The sequence below is a fragment of the Lepidochelys kempii genome, chromosome 2 (assembly GCF_965140265.1).
Source record: "Lepidochelys kempii isolate rLepKem1 chromosome 2, rLepKem1.hap2, whole genome shotgun sequence".
Lineage (NCBI taxonomy): Eukaryota > Metazoa > Chordata > Testudines > Cheloniidae > Lepidochelys > Lepidochelys kempii.
In genome coordinates, this window is record NC_133257.1 from 271,368,849 (window position 1) to 271,390,166 (window position 21,318).

The window sequence follows — 21,318 nt, forward strand, 5'->3', positions numbered from 1 at the left end:
CACCAAAACTGCGCAGAATGGACAGGAAAGAGGCCCTGACACACACTTTTTGGAGGGCCTAGTCTGCTCCTTGGGAAACACTAATTCAGTAATGCCTCCCAGAGAGAGTCCTTTGTGGGCAAGGACTCTCCCACTGTCCATTCAGCACCCATCACAATAGGCCCTCAGTGCCACCATAATGCAAACAGACATGTCCACAGGTGGCACCTACAGAACAGCTGCTGGGAGCGATTGCTCCAGGAAGTGAGCTGCCCTGGGATACCCCAGAAGGGTGCACAGGCACCAGAGCACAGCAATAGCTGCCTCCAGCCACGCTTACGTTTTCAACTCCTCTTCCAGCCACACACAGGCATCCAGGTCCAGGTGGTTTGTGGGCTCGTCCAGCAGCAGCATGAATGGCCGAATGAAGAGAGCTCTGCAGAGGCCAGAAGGAGAGAGGTAGTGAATAGAGGTTTCCCCAAGCCCAGTTTGGAGGGTGGATGTCCAGAAAGCAACTCCCACCACCTCCCCAGAGATCTCTGCGCCTCCGATGTAGCAGCCTGGAACAAAAGAGGGGAGGGCCCAGGGAGGGAACACTGAGCATAGCACTCACCTGGCGAGAGCCACCCTCATTCGCCAGCCGCCACTAAAATCTTTCAGCTTCTTCCTCTGCATGGCTGGAGTGAACCCCAAACCGTACAGGATCCGGGAGGCCCGCACCTCTGCCTTATCGGCGTCTAGCTCCTCCAGACGCTCATACAGCTCCATCAGCTTCTCACACTCCGCTGTGAGAGAAGACTCTGCCAGTCAGCACCTGCGCCAGCACCTCACCAATCCGAGACCCCACCAGTGTCCCACTTTCCACTCATGTCCCTCCTCACTGCTGCCTGCAACGGTTAGGGGCTACTTCTCTGCCCCCTGGTTCACAAACCCCCTCCCAAGGCAGGGACCCCATAGCAAGCTCCAGAGGAGCAGGCTCCACTCTAGTTTGAATGGAAGGAGCTGTTGTGTTGCTGGAGAAGGAGCAGTGCTCCCCAGAAATCTCCAGCTAAAGCTGGGCAGCAGAGTCAGGCTTCATGCCCTGTGAAAACTTTGGTGATGAGCCTGAGTAAGAGGCCCTTTCCACAAGGGGATTCCTTGCCTACATGAACCCCACTTGAGTATTACCGTCCTCATGAGCCAGCCGCTCAGCTTCCCGCTCCAGCATGGCCCTCTCCGTATCCACCTCCATCACACACTGTAGTGGCGTCTTCTCGCTAGGGGGCATCTCTCGGGTGAGGTGATAGATGTCAATGTGCTCTGGGATTGGCACTTCCCGCTTCCCGATAGCGGACAGGAGCATCGACTTTCCTATGTACAGGCAGGCAGACAGACAAACACCCTCCTGTTACTGTCTGGCATTGGAAGCGAGTGCAGTTATTACTATGTGATTATCAAGACACCTAGGAGCCCTACTCATAAATCAGGAACCTACTGTGCTAGGTACTGTACAAATAGAACAAAAAGACAGTCCCTTCCCCAAGGGACTCACAGTCTAAGTGTAAGGCAAGAAACAACAGATAGGTACAGACAGGGGAGTACGAGGAAACAATGAGACAATATTGGTCAATGTGGTAGGCAGCGGTCTCTGCAGACTAGCAGACTAACAGTCAAGTTTTATGTAGGATCATCGGAAAGGAGAGTTTTAAGGATAGTCTGGAAAGTAGATAAGGAGGTAGCTCTGCAGATATTTATGGGGAGCACCTCCCAGGTACGTGGGGCAGCCTGGGAGAACGCACAAAGGTGTTAGAAAATGTAACAAGTGGGCACTGGAGGCTGGCATCTACTGATCAGAGACAGGCATCAAACAGAAAAATGATAGATAAAGCTGGGACTAACTATGAAGAGCCTTGAAAGTGAAGACAAGCAGTTTATGTTTGAGATGATAACAGAAGGGGGAACCAGTGGAGGGATTCAAAGAGAGGGCTGACATGGTCAAAGTGACAGGCTAGGAAAACGATCTTTGTAGCAGTATCCTGAATGGGTGTTAGTGGGGCAACAGTGCATTTGTCAAGAACAGAGAGATGGATGTTGCAGTAATCAAGAAGCAAGATGTTGAGAGCTTGGAAGAGAATTTTAGCCGTGTGGATGGATAGGAAAGACCATATCTTAGATATTATGTAGAAAGAATCAGACGGATTTTGATACAGCCCGGACATGAAGACCTAGAGAGAGGTCCGACTCAAATGTGGCTCCCAGGTTATGGGCGTTAGTGACAGGCAGGAGGGTGGTGTTGTCGTCCACAGTGATCAGGAAAGAAGATAGCAGGGAGGGTGATTAGGAGCTCTGTTTTACCCATGTTAAGCTTGAGCTGATGGCTAGACATCCACGATGAGATGTCAAAAGAGACAGATTGAGGTTTTAAGCTTGGACAGAAGGAGACAGGTCTGGAGTAAAGAGCTGAATCATCAACACAGAGATAGTAGCTGAATTTGTGTTTGCATATGAGATTACCCAGAAATAAGGTGGAGAGAGAGAAGAGGAGGGAACAAGGGAAGAGCTCTGTGGAAACCGCACAGAACCTTTGGAAGGCAGAGGAGGAGGATCCTCCATTAGAGAGGTAGGCATAGAACCAGGAGAGGACAGAATCACAAAAGCCAAGAGAGGGCAGGATTTCAAGGAGGGAATCATAGTCACCACGATCTCCCTGCACTGTGACACCGATGCTGCTAAATACACAACACAAAGCTGCAATGCGAATCCATCTAACTTCCTTCCCTGTTTTACTCCCCCTGGATTTCCCTGGGGTAAGGGCAGGTGCCCCAGGTGTATTTGCTGCACTGCCCCGGCTGAGTCTCACTCTGTTTTTTCCTGCTCAAGGGGCACCTCTCTCTGGCATCACTGAGATTTTGCATCCTACAGCTCACCACCAGTTCATTGATTCCCCCCCCCCCCCCCACCCCGCGGGCATTGTTTCTCCAAACCAGCACTGAGAAGCTCTCTTCCCCACAGGCACACAGCATCCCCCCAATCTCACCTATCCCATTGAGCCCGATAAGCCCATAGCGACGCCCTGAGTTCAGCTCGAGTTTGGTGTCGCTCAGCAGCTCCTGGCCGTGGAAGGTCAGCGAGAGGTTAATGATGTGCACGTCAGTGCTGTTGGGGTGGGAGGCCAACACCCCAGTGACAGCGCGAGCAGCTGCTTTCTTCAGCTCAAAGTCTTCCAGCTCCTTCGTCAAAGCATCTATCTCTGTGTGCGGAGACAGGCCAAAAGACAAGAACTAACCCAGGGTCCCCATGGCAGCCCTCACTCCACCCCCAGCACCCAAAATGATGTGGGAGTCTGCCCCTGCCCAAGCACTGTTCCCCAAGAAAAGAGGCAGCTCACTTGCTCAGCTAAGCAGGCAGAGTCACCATGGTTAGTGAAAAACAAAAAACAAAACAAAAAAACCACACACACCAAACAAACAACACACCACGAGGAGCACTTGTGGCACCTTATAGACTAACAAAGGTATTTGGGAATAAGCTTTCGTGGGCTAAAACCCACTTCATGAGATGCATGCAGTGGAAAATACAGTAGGAAAATATATATACACACAGAACATGAAAAAAGGGTGTTGCCATACCAACTGTAATGAGACTAATCAATTAAAGTGGGCTATTAGCAGGAGAAAAAAACCTTTTGTACTGATAATCGGGATGGCCCATTTCAAACAGTTGACAAGAAGGTGTGAGTAACAGTACAGGGAAAATTAGCATGGGGAAATAACTGATTAGTCTTGTTACAGTTGGCATGGCAATACCCAAATATCCTGTGCCACTCAGATGCCAGGATCTGACCACCACAGAGGGTTTCTTGAATCAGTCAAGTTGCAAGAAAGCACCACACAGTGCTTAATTTGTAATGAAAAAGATGCCAGGGCTCAAGCAGTATTTTTACATCCATAACTGATTCAGCAAGCCCAGGGCTGGGGGGCTCTGAACTGCCAAGCCCTGGCTGCAGTTAAGCACTGGCACCTCAGCCGGCGCTGAGCTGGGAGGCACCTACCCAGGAAAAGGAGAGTCCAACACAGGATGCTCCTTCCTCACCTGTCCCTTCTGTCCCATTGGCCTCCTCATTCTTCATCTCCTGTTGCTCCATCTCAGCATCCCCATTCTCCTCTGGGGTTTTCTTTGGCCGCTGGCGAGCTTTGGCTGCCTCTTTCTTCTTGGCCGCCTTCTTCTTGGCCAGGTCAGAGGGCATGGCTACAGGTCACAGCGCTAGCGCAGTTGCGAAAGGAAGAGGAAGCAGAGCCCCGTTAGAGAGAAGCCAAGGCCCGGCACAGACCCCGGGGCTGAGTCCCTTTCCTGGGCTCCCATGACAATTTACACCCTCTGAACTCTGGGCCACTCGCAGTTTCCTGGGTCCTCCCACCTTCAGGGCTCGGAGCGAGGCCTTCACCCCCGACTCCTCCGAGGCCACCCGCACCCCGAGGAGGGCCAGGCGCCGGGCCCCCCAGATCGGCGCGGCCGCTCGGCTCCTCGCTGCGGCCGGGGCCGGGGCCTGCAGCGGGCGCTGGGAGGGCCGGAGCGGCGCCGCGGTCTGAGAACTCGCGGAGCAGCTGCCGGGAGGAGCCGCCGCCGCTGACCCCCGGCTCCGAGGCGGGGCCGGGCCGCCAGCGGGGGCCGGGCCTCAGGTCGCCGGGAGGCGCAGGGGAAGCAGCGGCTGGACGCCGGCAAGGCCCCGTCAGCTTCGCTTCACCCCAGCCGCGCGCGCCTCACCAGCCGCCGGCTCCTCCGCGCTTTTCCGCCTGTCGCAACAGAACAGCTGCCACCGCGTGCGCACGCTCCGCCCCCTCCGGCCCGACCGCCAATCGCCACGCGACACGTCACTGCTCGCCGGGCCCCACCGCGCTCTGGGAAACAGAGTCACGTCCCGCCATCGCCAGAAGAGACTGGCCCTGGCGGGCCTCTGACTCCCAGCATGCACCGCGCCAAGAACCAGGGCCCTCCCCAATAGAGGGCCGAGCCACCCCCGCAGCTGGGTAACTTGGGCCAGAGCTCCCCGCACCTCCGGGCCTGGCAGCTCAGAGCCCCCCCGCACCTCCGGGCCTGGCAGCTCAGAGCCCCCCCCCCCGCACCTCCGGGCCTGGCAGCTCAGAGCCCCCCCCCGCACCTCCGGGCCTGGCAGCGCAGAGCCCCCCCCCGCACCTCCGGGCCTGGCAGCGCAGAGCCCCCCCCGCACCTCCGAGCCCCCCCGCACCTCCGGGCCTGGCAGCTCAGAGCCCCCCCGCACCTCCGGGCCTGGCAGCGCAGAGCCCCCCCGCACCTCCGGGCTTCGCACCTCAGAGCCCCCCCGCACCTCCGGGCCTGGCAGCTCAGAGCCCCCCCCCGCACCTCCGGGCCTGGCAGCACAGAGCCCCCCCCCCCGCACCTCCGGGCTTCGCACCTCAGAGCCCCCCCGCACCTCCGGGCCTGGCAGCTCAGAGCCCCCCCCCGCACCTCCGGGCCTGGCAGCGCAGAGCCCCCCCGCACCTCCGAGCCCCCCCGCACCTCCGGGCCTGGCAGCTCAGACACCCCCCCCCCGCACCTCCGGGCCTGGCAGCACAGAGCCCCCCCGCACCTCCGAGCCCCGCCGCACCTCCGGGCCTGGCAGCTCAGACACCCCCCCCCGCACCTCCGGGCCTGGCAGCACAGAGCACCCCCCCCGCACCTCCGGGCTTCGCACCTCAGAGCCCCCCCCGCACCTCCAGGCCTGGCAGCTCAGACACCCCCCCCTCCCCACACACACACACACCTCTAGGCCTGGGAGCGCAGAGCACCCGGCACCTCCGGGCTTTGTACCCTGAGAGCCTCCCCGGCACCTCTGGCCTTCACACCCTGGCAGTTCAGAGTAGGGTGACCAGATGTCCCAATATTTAGTTGTTTGTCCCGCGTCCTGACCGATGTACGATCGGGATGCCATTTGTCCCGATATTTTGCTTCGGTGGCACTCTGGCTTTTTTTTTTTTTTTTGCTTGGGTCAGAAAAAAACCTGGAGCCGGGCCTGGTGGGAGGTGAGCCTGTGGCTGCCCCCCATGTGTCCCGATATTTTGTTCTTGTCATCTGGTCACCCTAGTTCAGAGCACCATCTCCTCCGGCCTTGGCAGTTCAGAGCCCCAAGACGTCCGGGCTTGTCATGTCAGTTATGAAAGTAAAAAAATTCTTGAGTTCTGGCACTTCTTTCATTAGTAATTAAGCACTGGTTTCCCCCACCCCCTCAGCAATGTGTCCCATGAACGTGAAACTGATCATTCCTGAATGGTGGTGGGTGTCACTGCAATGCCTTGGGAGAGGGGAAACAGGAGCCCAGAATGGGGTCACAGGATGTGGAGGGTACCACATGCCCAGGACTGGGTCATATGGGGCAGCAGATTGACACCTCTTGGGTGAGGTACAAGTCTGTATTTGCTTCTTGTCATTGTTTTATTGTTATTATTTCCTTTAGCTTAGTGCAGAGGTGGCCAACCTGTGGCTCCTGAGCTGCATGCGGCTCTTCATAAGTTAATATGCAGCTCCTTGCATAGGCGCTGACTCTGGGGCTGCAGTTATCGATGCTAATTTTCCAATGTGCTGGGGAGTGCTCAGTGCTCAACCCCCTGCTCTGCCCCAGCTCCTGCCCCCACTCCGCCCCTTCCCCCTGCCGTGCCCTTGCTCTCCTCCCCTCCCCACCAGAGCCTCCAGCCCCCTGATCACGGTGGTCAGGAGACATGGAGAGGGATGTGGTGATCCCAGGGGGCGGGAGGCACTGGGAGCAGGAGGGGGAGCTGATGGGGTGCTGCTGATGTATTACTGGGGCTCTTTGGCAATGTACATTGGTAAATTCTGGCTCCTTCTCAGGCTCACATTGGCCACCCCTGGCCTAGTGCCTACCCGCCCTAGTCATGGACCCAGACCCCCTCAGTGCCAGGTGCTGTACAACCATAAAACAAAAGGAACCTGCCCCAAGAGGCTTACAGTAAAAACCTGGAGATGGGACTGGCGTCCTCCCTTGGGAGAGCCCGGCACTAGGGTCAGGGGAGGAAGAAACCGGGGCTGGCAAATTGCAAGTGGGCATTTCCCGGCTGAGCGGAGGTGTGTCAGGAGCCCGTTCCCACCAAACACTTCTTGTCTTTTGGGAGGCTTCCTGGGGGCCCGCGAGGCTCCATCGGCCCGCGCCGCCGCCGCCGCCGGCAGTGGCTGGCCCGCCCGCGACGAGCGGACTCGGGATTCCGGCCCGGGACACACCGCGCGGCGGAATCAGGCCCGCGGGCCCCCGGTGCCGACGGGAGCCGGCCCCGGCCGCTACAGGGCAAGGGCCGCTGCGGGAGGCAGCGACGGGAGCTTTTGCAGCCGGTCCCGCGGGAGAAGCCGCCTCAGCCCCGGAGCTCGGAGGCCGGACCGCGGGGCGGGACGGGACGAGGCGGGACGGCTCGCTTCACCCCTGGCTGCGCCCCCGGCCGCGCCTTCCCCGCCTCCGGCCGGGCGGCCCGCGCGCAGGGCCGGCGCAAGGGCCCGGCCGGGGCGCGGCGCGGCAGGACCCGGGGCGGGGCCCCGGCGCGGGGGCGGGGCCGAGGGCCGGCGGGGCGTGGCTGCAAAGCGCAGGGAGCGGCGGCGGCTCTGGGCGTGAGGCCTGCGCACGCGCACTGAACCATAGAGTCGGCGGGGTCTGGCGGAGAGAGCGACGCGGGAGGGACCATCGAGAGGGGAAGAGGAGGGAGCGGGGCTGGCGGGAGGCGGCTGAGCTGGCGGCTGTCGGACGCGAGCGATGCCAGCCTGACCCGGCGCCCCGAGCTGCTGCGCGCCCCCGGCTCCTCCTGCCTGGCCGGGAGCCGAGCCTGGCCCGGGCCCGGGCCCCTGCGGCGGGAGCGTCCGGCAGGTAGCGGGGAGCGGCCCCAGCAGGGCGATGCCTGGGCAGGCGGGGGGCCAGGCGCTGTGCTGGGGCCTCGCTCCCCTCCCTCAGCTGGAGCAGGGCTGCCCCCGGAGCCCGGGAGCCCGGGGCTCGCCAGCCGCCCCTTCCCCCCCCGGGGCAGAACCGGGGACGTTTCTCTGGGACCTTCCCTTGCGCGGGCCCGGGCTGGACCGCCCAGGCCTCCCCGGACACGTTTTCTCCTCGCACGGCGCCTTGCCGGTGGGATTCAGCCCTGCCTTGGAGGAGCTCTAGGGAAAAGAGGAGAACTCTTTCTCCAGGCCCTAGTCCACCTGTTCCCGCTCTGCTGAAGCTACCAGCTAAGGTCTGGGTGCTGAGTTATGTTGAGCATATTTGTCCAGTAAGCGTGGCACTGGAACACAGGCTTTAGGGGTGGAAAGCCCAGTATCCTCACCCAGCCAGTCTGCCCAGCCTGGGGCTGCACTGGAACTTGTACTTTAAGGGGAAAATCCCCCGTCACCCATGTCCCTCCACTACCTCTGCTGAGGGCCTCATCCTTTCCCATGCAGGAAGTGCTAGCCAGTCTCCCTGGCATTGTCTCAGAAGTGGAGCCTCTGACCTCTCTCTTAGCAGGGGGTGAATGGTAATCCCAGCTCTGGAGTTTAGGGTATCCTAACCTTAATCTGAGTCTGCACAGTTGTCACTGAGGCAGATTCAATCCTGCAGTTCTGGTTGTTCAGTTTCCCTCTCTCTAGGTAGCCTGGATGGGACCATCAAAAGTGCAGCAGCTTGGAACCAAGAAACAAGCAGGTGGGACAGGCTCTCATGCTGTTAGCCTGAGTCACCACTGAGACACTGTCCACCAGCTGCAAAGGGTCAGTGTTTCATGTTGCCAGATGTTATTCCAGGGGACCTGAGCATTGGTTTCTTTCTCCCTCTGCTCCTAAGGCTCCTGTACTTGGAAGTTCAGGAAACTTTCTGATTCCATCCCATGTGAGAAGTGTTTGTATCTTGAAGTCCCTGGAGCTGACTGGATTCACAGATCTCAGGGCTGGAGCACTGTCTGCCTCACCTGTCAAGGAGCTGGGAATGACTTTCCACATCCCCAGGCATGGACACTACCTGGGGCTCATTTAATTTTCTTTCCAACATGAGCCATATTGCCAAATTCTCTGAACTTTGTGGTTTATCCTCTGACACTGTTACACACTCATGACTGAGCTAGATCTGTGGCCTACTACTGCCTTTAAGTGAGACATCGTGCCTCTCATGCGTCTGGATCACTGTTTTCTAACTCTCTCAGGTTTTGGTGCATTTCTAGATCTCCCTTCGTCCAGATTTTTTGAGATTCTAGATACTTTCTTGTTGAAGATTCTGCGTATTGTTTCATGATAGCTCTGCCATGCGTCTGGCTACTCTCCTTGCCTTCCTGCGGCCTGCACTGCCACTCATCCTGGGTCTCTCCTTGGGATGCAGTCTAAGCCTGCTGCGCGTCTCCTGGATCCAGAGTGATGGGGAGGATACTTGCATGGACACAGGGGTAAATAATGGGCTGTTTGCAGGGAAAATGCAGCAGGACACTGTTCCTGGAGAAAGGTCAAGCCAGAATGATGAGGACTTCAAACCCAGGATTGTTCCCTACTACCGAGACCCCAATAAGCCTTACAAGAAAGTGCTCAGGTAAGAGATGCTCCTTTTGAGCAAGTCATTGTGAGGTGAAGGTGACCACCTGTGTCTAACATGGGGTCCCATCAGCTGTTACGGGCTAAACAGGGTCAGACTGGGTTAGTTGGTTGAAACTATAATTAAATATAGTATAATAAAATGGCTGGAAGATTATGATGTGACAAGGTATAACCAGCACAGTTTCTCCAAAGGAAAATTGTCTCCCACTAATGTATTAGAATTCTTTGAATGTGGAAAAGTGGCAGATAAAGGAGAAGCGGTTGACAACTTAGTTCAACTTTCAAAATGGCTTTGATAAGATAGGCTACTAAAGAAATTAAATAGTCCAGGGGTGAGAGGCAAAGTCTTCTTATGGATCCCTCAATCTTCTTGCTGCTGTTTCCCTGGACTGTTCCTTACTAAGCCTATAAGGAGGCCTGTCCCACAACCTGTCTGAGTTCACCCTTCTCCCAGGGCTAGGACTCTCAGTGCTCCCTCCTGGAATTCCCCAATAAATCCCAAAGTAAAAGTGTAAGCTTAAATCCCCTCCTACCCTTCTTAGGCTTGATCTTTTATTCTTCTCTTAGTCGTCAATTGAATGTCTGCCAGGGCTGTTTCCATTCTCTGATCCCAGAGAGCAACTGCAGAGTTCCTAACTCTCTCCCTGCAGTACCCTTCATCTTCTTATGCTTTATGGTGAAGCTGACTCGTCTACTGAGTATAACCATCACCTACTATATTCCCCATACATCCATGCCACTATGCTCTCTTACCCTGCTGAGTATCCTTAAAAAAATATAGTAGAGCTTTTTTAATGTTACCCCACTTTCCTAAAACACTCACTAAGCCCCTCCTACTAAATTCAGCTATCACCCCTTCTGTCACAGACTTCCTCTATTTATACTGATTCCCACTTCTCTCAGTTAAGATTCATGAGTCATTGTGACTGGCCAACCCTGCAGGTGTGGCCAGGCACTTTTTAATTGAGCTCCCAAGCTCCAGTTTTAACCCTTTTCATTACAGTGTTGGGTAGACACCCCACCATAGAGATGAGCAGTAAAGTACCAAAATTTGCAGATGATGTTACTTTTATTAGTCAAGACCAGAGCAGACCATGAGAAACTTCACAGAGACTGTATCACACTAGATGAATAGGCAACTTAATGGCAAAGTGAATTCAGTGTTGCTAACAGCAAAGCAGTACACATTGGAGGGGGGAAAAACCTACTCATACCTTACACAGTTCAAAATCAATTCAGGAAAGCAACCTGGTGTCATTATAGACAGCTGCATGGAGATCTCTGCTCAGTCTGCAGATGCAGTCAAAAAAAGCAAACAAGATGTTCGGTTACATCAGGAATGGAATGGAGAATAATAAAAAAAATTAATGCATTTCTATAAGTCAATGGCATGGCCTCATCTGGGTATTGTGTGCAGCACATTGTAGAATAGAGGGGGTTCAGGGAAGGAAGACAAGAATGATTAGGTGATGAAAAAAACTTTTCCTATGATGTGGCTGAAAAGATTGGGACTGTTACCTCAGGAAGGAGACAAGTGGGGACATGATTAAAGGATATAAAATAATGAAGGGTCTAAAGAGAGATCAGCAACTTCTGTTCTCCCTGTCTCAAAACACACACACAAAAAAAGGGGACATTCAATTAAATTAAAAGGTGGGAAAGTCAAAAATGATCAAAGGAAATACTTTTCACTCAGTGCCACAGGATGTTAATGAGGCCAAATTTCTTATAGTGCTAACATAAATTTTGGAAGAAATATTTAACCTCATGGTTCAGGGTTAAAACCAGTCAAACTACTAGTGATTAGAAGACTTCTTGCAGCTTCCTCTGATACCGGTGGTGCTGGCCATCCTTAGAGACAGGACAGTGGACCAGATGGACCTTGGGTCTGATCCAGTCTGGCAATTTCTATGTTCCTAGTACTTGGATAGGAAACAGAGGTTTCAGGGAGCAGTGTTGGGGGCTTGGTAGTGAGTGCACTCCCTGTTTAGTGAGTGCTGATCCTAATGCTATCGTATGGCACTCAGGGGTGCTATACTGCTGGGTGGGTAGATCCCTCAGGGTCAGTTTCCTCTCTGAGTTGGTGCTGCCAGACTGCTACCTTTCAAGTATGATATAAAAGCAAGATCTTGATCATCTGTGGTCATTAAAGATCCTGTGACACTTTTGCAGGAGTCAAGATGTAATCGCCAGGGAATCCAAGGATCTCTCATATATTTACATTTTGCCCCCTTGAACTTCCCCCCTACAATTTCTATTGAATGCAATAGTTAGCTTCACTTCTTGCCCTAAACTGTTGTTCAGGATTGCTGTGTGGCTGTTAAACCACTGCTGCATCCCAGCCCAGAGGGGGCAGTCTTTCATTAGTGGGTGATGCCATCTCTCTGTATAGTTGGATACAAGTGTTAGGATGCTAACTGGCTTTGATTTCTGTGAAGTAGGAAGATGCCTAAAAAATGTGAGATTGTTAGTAATGTGTACACACAGCTGAGCCCTAAGTCAGAGCTTTGAAAGGAATCTGATTACTCAAAACATCAAGGGGGTATGGGTGCCCCCTCTATCTCTGATGTGAATATAGGGATAGATCTGTTTCTTTCCCTTCTCCCAGCTGCTTGTGTTGTAACCATGGCTTTTCCCTGCAGGACTCGCTATATCCAGACAGAGCTGGGCTTCCATGAACGGCTCTTTGTGGCTGTGCTCACCTCCAAGGCAACCATGAACACACTGGCTGTGGCAGTGAACAAGACCGTGGCCCATCACTTCCCACACTTGCTATACTTTACGGGGTTGCGCAGTGCCAAGGTGCCACATGGCATGGCATTGGTGTCACATGGGGACGAACGCCCCGTCTGGCTGATGTATGAGACCATGCGCTACATCCATCAGCACTTTGGGGGTGACTATGACTGGTTCTATGTCATGCAGGATGACACCTATGCCCAGGCCGAGCAGATCAAGGCCCTGGTGACACACCTAAGCATTAATCAGGATGTTTACCTAGGACGGGCTGAGGAGTTCATTGGGGGGGATGAACAGGCCCGCTATTGCCATGGTGGCTTTGGCTACTTGGTTTCCCGGAGCCTGCTGCTCAAGTTGCATCAGCATCTGGACAGCTGCCGTAATGAGATTCTCAGTGTGCGCCCGGATGAATGGCTGGGACGCTGCATCATCGACTTCCTGGGCATCAGTTGCATCTCCCAGCACCAGGTATTGTCCCTCCAGGATTTAGGGCACAGCCTCAACCCAATAGACTCCACACCCTCACAAGCCTGTGTCATAGGGTAAAGGGGTGAGTGCCCCCAAACCTATGCTGCGAAGTACTGGGAAGAAAGAAAGTGTGGGGTAGCAGCATGGAACAAGAGCCCAGCTTCACCCTCAGCACTTGGGAAGTGGAGCTAGACTGACATTTGAGAGAACAGATTTAGTCAGATTTCATCAATTTCACAGTTTTTCAAGGGGGTGGGAAGCAGCCTGGGATAGAAAGAAACAACAAGGAGATCTGAATTCTCCTATGATCTATGAAGTGAGGAGCAGAGAGTGAAACCCCCTCTCGTGCCCACATGTTTGTCTCTCTGGGTCTCACCCCCTTCAGAGTGAGTGGGTGGGGGAGGGAGGACCCAGTGTGAGTCCCAGGGTTCCTAACCAGTCTCCCTGAGTCTTATCCATTTCAGGGCCAGCATTACCGCTCCTATGAACTGGCCAAAAATGCAGACCTAGAGAAGGAGGAGGGTGAGGACTTCCAGGCGGCGCTCACTGTGCACCCTGTCTCTGAGGGGACCCTCATGTACCGACTGCACAAGCATTTCAGCAGGATCCAGCTGGACAGAGCCTACCAGGAGATCCAGCAACTCCAGGTATCTGGGTGGGGGAACACTGATGGGGAACCTAAGACAGAGATGGAGTGAGGTTAGACAGGATCTCTTTTTTTCAGGTCTGTGAGGGAACAGAGAATCTCTGACAGCCAGGCAGTGGCAGACTCCTCTATGGAAATAGCCCCTGCACAAGGAGGGTGTGGTATCAGAATCACTACTGTCCTGGACCACCAAGGATTCAGGAAGCTCTAGGTAGAGAGGAGGGATCAGGCCATTTGCCCCTCTGGGGTTGGAGAGGGGGGCAGAAAGAGGGACCAGACCACTTGCCTCTCCAGGAGAAGAGCATCTTCAGACACTGACTCACCAACCTAGTGAGGAGAGCTTTAAACTAGATTCAGAGGGGCAGTTGACAAAAGCCCACAAGTAGATATTAAAAAAAAAAAAAAAAGGTGACCTTAACAGAGGGCTAGCTGTTGGGAGCAGGGGATGAAAATTACAGTAGGGTCATAGGAACAACAAGAGGGAAAACAGTGAAGGAATCTGCTCAACATTATAGATGTCTATACACAAAAGCAAGGAGTATGGAGAATAAACAGGAAGAACTGGATGTAATAGTACACAAGCTAAGTTATGGCTTAATTAGCATCAGACTTGGTGGGATAAATCTCATGACTGGAATATTGGTATAGAGGGTATAGCTTGTTCAGGAAGGAAAGATGGGGCGAAAGAGAGGAAATGTTGCATTACACAGCGAGAATACATACACTTGTTTTGAGTCCACAAGGAGGTAAGAGGCAGATAAGTTGAAAGCTGCTGGGTTAAGATAAAAGGGAAAGAAAATAGGGGCAATGTCATGGTAGGGTTTGAGTTAGAAAAATCAAATGGAAGAATACAAAATAGGGAATAACTGACTAGGTGGTAGTATTGCTGAAAAGTATCTGAGGGTTATAGTGGATTATAAATTCAATATGAGCCAACAATGGGATGCAGTTGTGAAAAGGCTAATATTCTGGGGTGTAGTAATAGGAGTGTCATGTGTAACACATGGGAGATATTTGTCCCACTCTACTTGGCATTGGTGAGGCCTTGGCTGGAGTACTGTGCCCACTGTTGGGTGCCACACTTTAGGAAAGATGTGAACAAATTAGAGTCCAGAGAAGAGCGATAAAAAGGATAAAATATTTAGAAAACCTGAGGAAAGGTTAAAGTGGGCATGTTTACTCTTGAAAAAAGAAGACTAAGGGTGGGGGGACCTTATAACAGTCTTCAAATATGTTAAGGGTTGTTATGAAGAGCATGGGGATCAATTGTTCTCCATGTCCACTGAAGGTAGGACAAGAAGTAAAGGGCTTAATATCTGCAGCAAGGGAGATTTAGGTTAGATATTAGAAAAAATCTGATTATAAGGGTAGTTAAGCTCTGGAACAGGCTTCCAAGAAAGGTGGACGTATTTAAGAACAAGTTGGACAAATACCTGTCAGGGATGGTTTGGGGTATACTTCGTCCTGCCTCAGCGTGGGGACTGGACTAGGTGACTTCTCAAGGTCCTTTCCAGCCCTACACGTTTGATTCTATAAATAGCAGTGTACTTTCTTCACAGATGCAGATCAGGAATCTGACATCGCTGACACCAGCCCGCGAGGGGGGGCTGACATGGCCCATAGGCATCAATGCTCCCTTTGTCCCCAAATCCCGCTTTGAGGTGATTAGCTGGGACTACTTCACAGAGCAGCACCTCTTCTCCTGTCCCGATGGCTCCCCCAAATGTGAGCTGGCTGGAGCCAGCAAGGCCGATGTTAGTGACATCATTGAGGCAGCACTCCAGCATCTCAACAGCCGTTACCAGCCCCAGCTTCGTTTCTACAAGCAACAATTGCTGAATGGCTACCGGCGCTTTGACCCCACACGGGGCATGGAGTACATGCTGGATCTCTTGCTGGAGGCTGTAACCCAGAAGGGCCACAGCCATGTTCTGGCTAAGCGGGTGAGTCTAGTGCGGCCCCTCAGCAAGGTAGAGATCATCCCCATGCCCTATGTGACAGAGGCCACACGCGTGCAGCTGGTGCTGCCCCTGACCGTGCAGGAGGTGGACTTTGTCAGCAACTTCCTGGACACGTTTGCCATGAACACGCTGGACACACATGACAATGCCCTGCTAACCCTGCTCTTCATCTACCAGCCTTATGATGCTCAGCGGGTCAGCCAGCTGGATGTCTTTGCTGGGGTCAAAGCTATGGTGGGAGAGCTGGAAAAACGGTATGCAGAGGTGAAAATTCCCTGGATCAGCGTAAAAACTGAGGTGCCATCCCAGGTGAAGCTCATGGACATAGTGTCAAAGAAGCACCCTGTGGACACCCTCTTCTTCTTGGCCAGCGTTTGGACAGAGGTTAACACGGAGTTCCTGAATCGCTGCCGCATGAACACCATCAGCAACTGGCAGGTCTTCTTCCCAATGCACTTCCAGGAGTTCAACCCAGTGCTGATGTACCATGGCGAGCAGGCCTCCTCCTCCAGCACTGACTTCCTGAGGGATGGGCACTTTGACCGTCATGCCTTTGCTGAGGCTTGTTTCTACAACTCTGACTACATGGCAGCACGCACCAAGCTGGCAGCTGACATTTTGGACCGGGACGAAGTGCTGGAGAGCATGGAAGTATTTGATGTCTTCCTTCGCTACTCTGGCCTGCACCTGTTCCGGGCTGTGGAGCCAGGGCTGGTGCAGAAATATATGCTGAGGAGCTGCAACCCCCGGCTGAGCGAGGAACTGTATCACCGCTGTGTGCTCAGTAACCTGGAGGGGCTCTCCTCCCGCTCGCACCTGGCCATGGCCCTCTTTGAGCAGGAACAGGCCAATAGCACCTGAAGGACCAGAAGCTACTAGTGGTTCCCCAGCACCTTAACACTTGCACCTTCACCCTCCTTCCCAGCCCCAGTCCTGCCCTGGGAAAGATGGGTGTGTGAGGCCAAGGGGCGGGCAGGGCAATTGAAAAATTTGGTTTCATAGGAAAAGTAATTAAAGTTTCTTCCCATGCAAATTAACTTGGTTCCTCACAAATTATCACAAGTTTCTTCTCATATGGTACAGTGACACTCCCACAGAGTGGGTTGTGGGCGTGACGGGGAGGGAACTATAAGATTACTGCCAATCTACACTTAGCCACATAAAACTCACCCAAAGCGCTGTTAGGAGCAGGGGATGAAAATTACAGTAGGGTCATAGGAACAACTGGAAATAAGTTGTAAATAAGAGACCTGAATCAGAACAAGAATGCCTTGACTGCATATTAATGTATGCACTGTCCCCATTCTCTGACACACTTGGATTCCCTGATGTGTTCACTGCTGCAATCACACAAATACCTCTTGAACCCTGGCTTGTTAGTGGTGTACTATGTTTTCCTCTTGGGATTCCTATTCTTTCACTCCATTAAGATGCAGCTTCTCTAGACCAATGCTGAAAATTCACTTTAGAGCCCAGAGGGGGGAAAAAATTGCCAGCTGCCCTCACCATAGGGTGACCCTGTACTAAATCTGAATGTCAACTAATTTAAATTCAGTGTAGATGTAGCTGTCGGTCCCAGGATATTAGAGAGACAAGGGGGGTGAGATAATATCTTTTATTGGACCAACTTCAGGTGGTGAGGAAGACAAACTTTTGAGCCATACAGAGCTCTTCGTCAGGTGAAGAGGAACTCCATGTGGCTTGAAGTTTGTGTTTCTCACCAACAGAAGTTGGTCTAGTAAAAGATATTACCTCACCCAACTAAGTCAAATATCTTACAGAAGTCATGGACCTAGTGAGGGTGAGCTAACAGTTGCTTAGTCCCATTCAGATGTGTGTTTGTCAGGAGCCAGACATGGCTGGTGAACATGCATGGAAGGAGACGTAGTCCTGGGAGAGCATGCATAGGGGAGTTCAGGCAGCTAGAGTGTATTGACTTCGGGATGGGGGAGCCTGATCAAAGGTATATGGACAAGGGGCTAGAATATGAGTCTTACAGCGATTCAGTCTTTTAGAATGGCTGCCCTCCACCCCGCGGCAGCCCAATTCAGGCTGCATAAAGTGATGCATTAGCTGCTTTCTGCTGCTTCTTTTCTGTCCTATCTAGATTATTATACTGTGCTTTTTACTATGGTGTCTGATGCCTTCTCTCTGAGGCTTCAGTTTTTAAGATGTACACAAGGGTATCCCAAGAGGAGACCTTAGTGAGACTGCAGCAACTCTTTTGGGCATTGAATCTGTATCTGTCTGCTACTCTTGCTCTCTGCCCCTTCTTCAGTTGGGAAGAACCTTTGCTGAGATGAGGGGGTATGCACTTGCCACTCTGCTCCTTCTCTAGAGCTGTTGAGAGCAACCCCCCTGTCACTCATCCAGTGGTGGTTATAGATGGTAACTCCTCATCCACTGTAAATGAGATGCCCATCTGGTGACACAAAATGCCCAGCTGCTGAGACTGTCAGCTAATACAGGAGCTTATGTGAGCTTCACAATACCCATGGAGACCTGTTAGAACAGAAGTTCTCAAACTTTTGTACTGGTGACCCTTTTCAGATAGCAAGCCTCTGAGTGAGACTCCCCCTTATAAATTAAAAACACTTTTAATATATTTAACACCATTATAAATGCTGGAGGCAAAGTGGGGTTTGGGGTGGAGGCTGACAGCTCGTGACCCCCAATGTAAGAACCTTGTGATCCCCTGAGGGGTCCTGACCTCCAGTTTGAGAACCCTTGTGTTAGAATATTATCCCTCAAATGCTACAGACCTTTGACTTGATTGTTAACCTTGCTAGCTAAGCTGTTTGTTAATCTGGGAAAGGAGCCGTCTGCAGGGATGATGCCCTGCTCCTTCAGATCACTGGGGGGGTGACTGGTTCTTCTGCAGGATGTATGGGTGCCATGGCAACTCTGCTGCTGTGCACACTGTGCTCATGACATGGCACTACAGGGGTAGGATCACCCTATGGTGAAGGCAGCTGGCAATGCTTTTTCCTCTCTGGGCTCTAAAGTGAACATTCTGAACGGGGCTAGGGAAAACCGAAATATACTGAGCTAGGGAGGTGGTATACAGCCACCTAAGTTAGTTAGCTGTGTCACTGGCGGTGTATTTTTTTCACACCGCTGACTAGAATAGCTGTGCCAGTGTGAGGCACATAAGGCCATGTCTACACTACAAACTGGCCAACACAAGCTATGTGATTGTCGTGCAAGTGTGCAGGGCCACTAACCATCTGCTGTGCAGGACTGTGACTCAGCAATGTGCAGGACATGGATGGATTTGCAGCAATAGGTTTCTCAAACAGCAGTGGGGCATTAGTCTGCACACAAACCCCTATTTTCACAATTTAGTCTTAAATCAATTTTCACCTCTATTCTACTTCAGACAGAATTATTGGCACTTACAGTGTCTGGCCATACATTTATGGCAATAACAGACAAGACAGAATTGGTAAATGGGCCCAAGTTACCACATTCTGCGGCGTTAGGAAGTACTTCCATCTTCCATGATACTTATCGCCTTCTCTGATCCCTTGATCTGGTCCTTCAGTCCCATTCTTTAGTTTCTGCTCTAGTGTATCTCCAGTTTGAGCCCATGTTCACTTAAGTTTTTTATACATAATCTTTATCCAATTGGGTTGCAGCATATCAGTCCTTTGGATTTTAGGTAACCCGTACATTATGCCTGCTCAAGCTTCAATTACCCAATAGCTGGTAACATTTGTGGATGGCAAAAAGATTGGCGGATTGGTAGATGAGGACAGGACAGTCACACACAGTGATCTGGACCACTTAGTAAACTGGGTCCATTCAAATAAAATGCAGGCCATACCTACAGAGTGGAGGATCGTTTCCTGGAAAGCAGTGACAGAACAGGATTTAGGGGCCACAGTGGACAAGCAACAGAACAGAAGATCCCAGTGTGATCCTGTGGCAAAAAATGGTAATGCAGTCCTTGAATGCATAAACAGGGAGTGATGAGTTGGAGCAAGGAGATGAGTTTACCTTTGTGTGCACTGTTAATGAGATCAATACTAGAATACTCCATACAGTTTTGGTATCCACATTTTTAGAATCATGTTGAAAAATTGAAGCAGCTGCAGAAAAGAACCGCAAAAATATGAGGGCTGGAGAACATGCCTTATACTGAGACACTTAGTGAGCTCAATCTGTTTAGTTTATCAAAAAGACAATTGAGAGGTGACTTGATTACAGTGTTCAAGTACCCCCACAGGGAGGAAAGACTGGGTGCTCTAGCAGAGAAAGGCAGAGCAAGGAACAGTGTCTGGAAACAAGCCAGACAAATTCAAATTAGAAATAAGGCATAATTTTTTAGCAGTGAGGGTGATTAACCATTGGAACTTGATCACATTTATAATGTGCAAATAGAATGAAGTCCAGACCAGTAATATACACACACACTTGGTGCTTTAATAGGACCAGTTTCACACAGCTGAAAAAATATGAGCCAAACCAGCAGGAAAGAAGAATTTAATCAGAAAAATGTAAATGATATTGGGAATCATTTAAGAATATCTTACTAGATGCCCAAAAAGCCACAATCGAGGGAAATGGCCATACTGGTTAAAACACTGACCTGGTTTAGAGGGGAAGTGAAGAAAACTATAAAATAGATAACAAATGGAAGAAAGGGAAAGTTGATAGTAATGAATATAAATCAGAAGTTAGGAATTGTAGTGAATTGACAAGGGAATCAAAGGACACAAGGAGAAATTTATGGCCAACAATGTTAAGGACAATAAGATATATATTAGGAATAAAAATAATCCTATGAAATTGGTCCAGTGCTAGATGGAAATGGTAGAATTATCAAAAATGCAGGAAAGCCTACATATTTCTGTTTCAGTACATATTTCTGTTCTGTATTTGGGGAAGAAAAAGTTGATTCAGTCTATTCATATGGTGATAATTTTCCATTCCTCTAGTATCTCTGGAGGATGTTAAACAGCAGCTACTAAAGGCAGACATTTTTCTAACAAGAAAAGGAGTGCTTGTGGCACCTTAGAAACTAACCAATTTATTTGAGCATAAGCTTTCGTGAGCTACAGCTCACTTCATCGGATGCATACAGTGGAAAGTGTAGAAGATCTTTTTATACACACAAAGCATGAAAAAATACCTCCCCCCACCCCACTCTCCTGCTGGTAATAGCTTACCTAAAGTGACCACTCTCCTAACAATGTGTATAATAATCAAGGTGGGCCATTTCCAGCACAAATCCAGGGTTTAACAAGAACGTCCGGGAAGGAGGGAGGGGGAGTAGGAAAAAACAAGGGGAAATAGGTTACCTTGCATAATGACTTAGCAGAGGCAGAGGGGCATTGCTGGCACATGATGGCATATATCACATTGGTGGATGTGCAGGTGAACGAGCCTCTGATAGTGTGGCTGATGTTATTACGCCAAGTGATGGTGTCCCCTGAATAGATATGTGGGCACAGTTGGCAACAGGCTTTGTTGCAAGGATAGGTTCCTGGGTTAGTGGTTCTGTTGTGTGGTATGTGGTTGCTGGTGAGTATTCGCTTCACATTGGGGGGCTGTCTGTAGGCAAGGACTGGCCTGTCTCCCAAGATTTGTGAGAGTGTTGGGTCATCCTTAAGGATAGGTTGTAGATCCTTAATAATGAGTTGGAGGGGTTTTAGCTGGGGGCTGAAGGTGACGGCTAGTGGCGTTCTGTTATTTTCTTTGTTAGGCCTGTCCTGTAGTAGGTGACTTCTGGGAACTCTTCTGGCTCTGTCAATCTGTTTCTTCACTTCCGCAGGTGGGTATTGTAGTTGTAAGAATGCTTGATAGAGATCTTGTAGGTGTATGTCTCCGTCTGAGGGGTTGGAGCAAATGCGGTTTTATCGCAGAGCTTGGCTGTAGACAATGGATTGTGTGATGTGGTGTGGATGAAAGCTGGAGGCATGTAGGTAGGAATAGCAGTCAGTAGGTTTCCGGTGGTGTTTATGTGACCATCGTTTATTAGCACTGTAG

At 51.5% G+C, this 21,318-nt stretch overlaps 2 protein-coding genes across 9 annotated transcripts in view; one reads left to right on the forward strand and one right to left on the reverse strand.

Moving 5' to 3' along the window:
- ABCF2 (ATP binding cassette subfamily F member 2) overlaps positions 1–7,147 on the reverse strand; it is a 29,394-nt gene extending 22,247 nt beyond the window's left edge. The window contains exons 1-6 of one of the 5 annotated variants that reach the window (XM_073334991.1): positions 6,937–7,147; positions 4,051–4,221; positions 2,996–3,208; positions 1,147–1,329; positions 593–764; positions 320–415 (exon numbers count right to left, since the gene is read on the reverse strand). In XM_073334991.1, the coding sequence (XP_073191092.1) occupies positions 320–415; positions 593–764; positions 1,147–1,329; positions 2,996–3,208; positions 4,051–4,204 (818 nt within the window). In that variant the 5' untranslated portion in view covers positions 4,205–4,221; positions 6,937–7,147. The other 4 variants (XM_073334989.1, XM_073334988.1, XM_073334993.1 and 1 more) reach the window with 4 other exon arrangements.
- Positions 7,148–7,618: 471 nt separating this feature from the next.
- On the forward strand, positions 7,619–16,364 carry CHPF2 (chondroitin polymerizing factor 2). Of its 4 annotated transcripts, none has more exons than XM_073334996.1 (5): positions 7,619–8,638; positions 8,777–9,508; positions 12,156–12,720; positions 13,185–13,367; positions 14,926–16,364. In XM_073334996.1, exons 2-5 carry the CDS (start codon positions 9,231–9,233, stop codon positions 16,186–16,188), a joined length of 2,289 nt encoding a protein of 762 aa, XP_073191097.1. In that variant the 5' UTR covers positions 7,619–8,638; positions 8,777–9,230; the 3' UTR covers positions 16,189–16,364. The 4 variants fall into 4 exon arrangements, with proteins under 4 accessions (XP_073191097.1, XP_073191096.1, XP_073191095.1 ...); XM_073334995.1 differs by having other exon boundaries at positions 7,619–8,192; positions 8,584–9,508; XM_073334994.1 differs by having other exon boundaries at positions 7,619–7,837; positions 8,584–9,508.
- Positions 16,365–21,318: the final 4,954 nt, after the last annotated feature.